Source organism: Chanos chanos, chromosome 12 (assembly GCF_902362185.1).
Source record: "Chanos chanos chromosome 12, fChaCha1.1, whole genome shotgun sequence".
NCBI classification, from domain to species: Eukaryota; Metazoa; Chordata; class Actinopteri; order Gonorynchiformes; family Chanidae; genus Chanos; species Chanos chanos.
The window spans coordinates 23,436,951-23,440,779 of record NC_044506.1 but is presented as its reverse complement, the minus strand read 5'-3'; the positions used below and the strand labels follow the sequence as shown (position 1 = coordinate 23,440,779).

Genomic DNA, 3,829 nt, shown 5'->3' with positions numbered 1-3,829 from the left:
CTTTTGTTAGATTTCCTAAAGCAGGACAATGGTTTAACATGATCCCTCATTAAGGCACCAGTCTAACCAAACATGATACAAATTAAAACTGGTCCCACCAAACTTGATGCCAATTAAAACTGGTCTAACCAAGCATGCAACTATTTTAAACTGATCACCGGTCTGATGAAGTTCACACAGAGTTTGAGTTGAGAAGAATTCTTTTTTCTGACAGAGTTGTGTGTGTTTGTTCGTGTTACATATGGAGGATGTGGGTCCACATGGGTTTTGAGAACCTACATGGTTAAACCATTAGCCTTTAAGTATGGCAGTAGCTACACAGACTGTTGGAGACTTAAACATAAATCCCATGAAAATACTCTGGAATTCAACAGGACCCGTCTAAAGATGGCAGAGTGTATGAATACATGAGCGCCTCTTTCCGGGGCCAGGTCTGAGTCAGAGAAACTGGGGAACTATATGCAAAACTCCTGCATGCAAAACCTCCCCAGCTCTCTAGCTTCCTCCGTGCCAGAACGCTCAGGACACAATGCATCTTTAGTGACTGCACAAAAATGCGCATTGTGGCGCACACTAAAAGATCTCACTGTCCAAGATAAGCAGTTTGTGGACTCACACCAGTTTTTCTGACTGGCCTGCCGGGCAGTGTTGTGGGTGTGCAGTTTCTCTGACTGGCCTGCCGGGCAGTGTTATGGGTGTGCAGTTTCTCTGACTGGCCTGCCAGGCAGTGTTATTGGTGTGCAGGGCAGTGTGTGAGAAGTTTTAATCGAGTTCATATTTATATGACTGACGTCTATGAAAGAGACACAAAATGAAACATGCAACAACATATCATTTTTCCCTTGAAAAACATTCACATTTATACTGGCACAATGACCTTTTATGACTGTACATAGAAATAAAAAACACATTCTGTCTTTTGTCATATAACACTCAGTACCAACATCCTTACAAAATGTATCAGCAAATATCAATAATTTTCATAAGGTATTCATACATTCCATGTCAGACACACAGTCATTTTAACACAGAATCTAAAACTGGTCTTTTAACATTAGGTAGAGTCATAACTTCACTCAGTACTATGTACATAGAAGTAATATAACATACATAACATAGTTAGTAACATGGACTTAATCAAAAATGTATGTCATACTAAATGTTTGTGCAAAATGTAAATAAAAATGATTTTTAGTCCTGGTCTATGATAAACACACACACACACACACACACACACACACACAGCCTGGTCCTCAGCTTCCATCTTGTCTGCTTTGCCATGACCTAAGGCTGAGGAAAGCACTGCCTGCATAGCACAGTGTCACCAGGAAAGCAAAGAACTGGAGAGGAGAGTGGACACAGGAGAGAGGGACAAAAGAGACATCAAGGCCATTAGCGTGAAAAATCTATAGCTTTCATCATCTCAAAATGAGGGCCAAAGGTCACGTGGTTACCGTGGACGCTGCCCAGCTGTTGTAGTTATGGTGACCTCTGCTTCCGCGGCCCACAACTGTTGCCTCCACGATGGCAGCCACCAGGTAAAGCAGGGCAGCGCTGCAGTTGAATACCAAGACCTGTAAAGGACAACGAAGCACTGCTCACTGCAGGCACTGCACTCCCTGTTCACTGTACAACCAGCTCACTGTTACTGAACCACTGATCACTGCAGTCACTGCACTCCCTGTTCACTGTACAACCAGCTCACTGTTACTGAACCACTGATCACTGCAGTCACTGCACTCCCTGTTCACTGTACGACCAGCTCACTGCTACTGAACCACTGCTCACTGCAGTCACTGTACCCCCTGTTCACTGTACAACCAGCTCACTGCTACTGAACCACTGATCACTGCAGTCACTGTACTCCCTGTTCACTGTACAACCAGCTCACTGTTACTGAACCACTGATCACTGCAGTCACTGTACCCCCTGTTCGCTGTACAACCAGCTCACTGTTACTGAACCACTGCTCACTGCAGTCACTGTACTCCCTGTTCACTGTACAACCAGCTCACTGCTACTGAAACACTGATCACTGCAGTCACTGTACTCCCTGTTCACTGTACAACCAGCTCACTGCTACTGAACCACTGATCACTGCAGTCACTGCACTCCCTGTTTACTGTACAACCAGCTCACTGCTACTGAACCACTGATCACTGCAGTCACTGTACCCCCTGTTCGCTGTACAACCAGCTCACTGTTACTGAACCACTGCTCACTGCAGTCACTGTACTCCCTGTTCACTGTACAACCGGTCACTGCTACTGAACCACTGCTCACTGCAGTCACTGTACCCCCTGTTTACTGTACAACCAGCTCACTGTTACTGAACCACTGCTCACTGCAGTCACTGTACTCCCTGTTCACTGTACAACCGGTCACTGCTACTGAACCACTGATCACTGCAGTCACTGCACTCCCTGTTCACTGTACAATCAGCTCACTGTTACTGAACCACTGCTCACTGCAGTCACTGTACTCTCTGTTCACTGTACAACCAGCTCACTGCTACTGAACCACTGATCACTGCAGTCACTGTACTCCCTGTTCACTGTACAACCGGTCACTGCTACTGAACCACTGATCACTGCAGTCACTGTACTCCCTGTTCACTGTACAACCAGCTCACTGCTACTGAACCACTGATCACTGCAGTCACTGTACTCCCTGTTCACTGTACAACCGGTCACTGCTACTGAACCACTGATCACTGAAGTCACTGCACTCCCTGTTCACTGTACAACCAGCTCACTGCTACTGAACCACTGATCACTGCAGTCACTGTACTCCCTGTTCACTGTACAACCAGCTCACTGTTACTGAGCCCCTGATCACTGCAGTCACTGCACTCCCTGTTCACTGCACAACCGGTCACTGCTACTGAACCACTGATCACTGCAGTCACTGTACTCCCTGTTCACTGTACAACCGGCTCACTGTTACTGAACCACTGATCACTGCAGTCACTGCACTCCCTGTTCACTGCACAACCAGCTCACTGTTACTGAACCACTAATCACTGCAGTCACTGTACTCCCTGTTCACTGTACAACCAGCTCACTGTTACTGAGCCCCTGATCACTGCAGTCACTGCACTCCCTGTTCACTGCACAACCGGTCACTGCTACTGAACCACTGATCACTGCAGTCACTGTACTCCCTGTTCACTGTACAACCGGCTCACTGCTACTGAACCACTGATCACTGCAGTCACTGCACTCCCTGTTCACTGCACAACCAGCTCACTGTTACTGAACCACTAATCACTGCAGTCACTGTACTCCCTGTTCACTGTACAACCAGCTCACTGTTACTGAGCCCCTGATCACTGCAGTCACTGCACTCCCTGTTCACTGCACAACCGGTCACTGCTACTGAACCACTGATCACTGCAGTCACTGTACTCCCTGTTCACTGTACAACCAGCTCACTGTTACTATACACTCTGTTCACTATTACTGTACACCTTGGTCACTATTACTGTACACCTTGGTCACTATTACTGTACACCTTGGTCACTATTCAATATACACAAATGATTTCTGATCTTTTTTTTTTTCATTTCATTTATTTTGACCCACAGTTCATGAGTTAGTCCAGCAGGACCAAACGTCTGGACACTCCTGAGTCAAAGTGTCATCTCCTGCTGTTTGATGCATGAGCAGAACAGAGCATCTCAGTGGAGAAAAAGGCATAAGATGAAAAATCAATGTAAAGTAAGAGGTCTGTTTGGTGGATGTAAGTAGACAGTGGGGGAGTCTAGCACATTCTCTCTCTCTGTCTCTCACTGTCTCTGTCTCTCTCTGTCTCTATATCTCTCTCACTG

At 46.4% G+C, this 3,829-nt stretch overlaps 1 protein-coding gene across 1 annotated transcript in view; it reads right to left on the bottom strand.

Moving 5' to 3' along the window:
- Positions 1 to 1,253: 1,253 nt before the first annotated feature.
- The window catches only part of LOC115825707 (CKLF-like MARVEL transmembrane domain-containing protein 8), a 4,264-nt gene continuing 1,688 nt past the window's right edge, over positions 1,254 to 3,829 (bottom strand). Inside the window, exons 3-4 of the mRNA XM_030789498.1 lie at positions 1,455 to 1,574; positions 1,254 to 1,340 (exon numbers count right to left, since the gene is read on the bottom strand). Of these exons, the coding sequence (XP_030645358.1) occupies positions 1,254 to 1,340; positions 1,455 to 1,574 (207 nt within the window). The remainder of the gene's footprint in view (positions 1,341 to 1,454; positions 1,575 to 3,829) is intronic.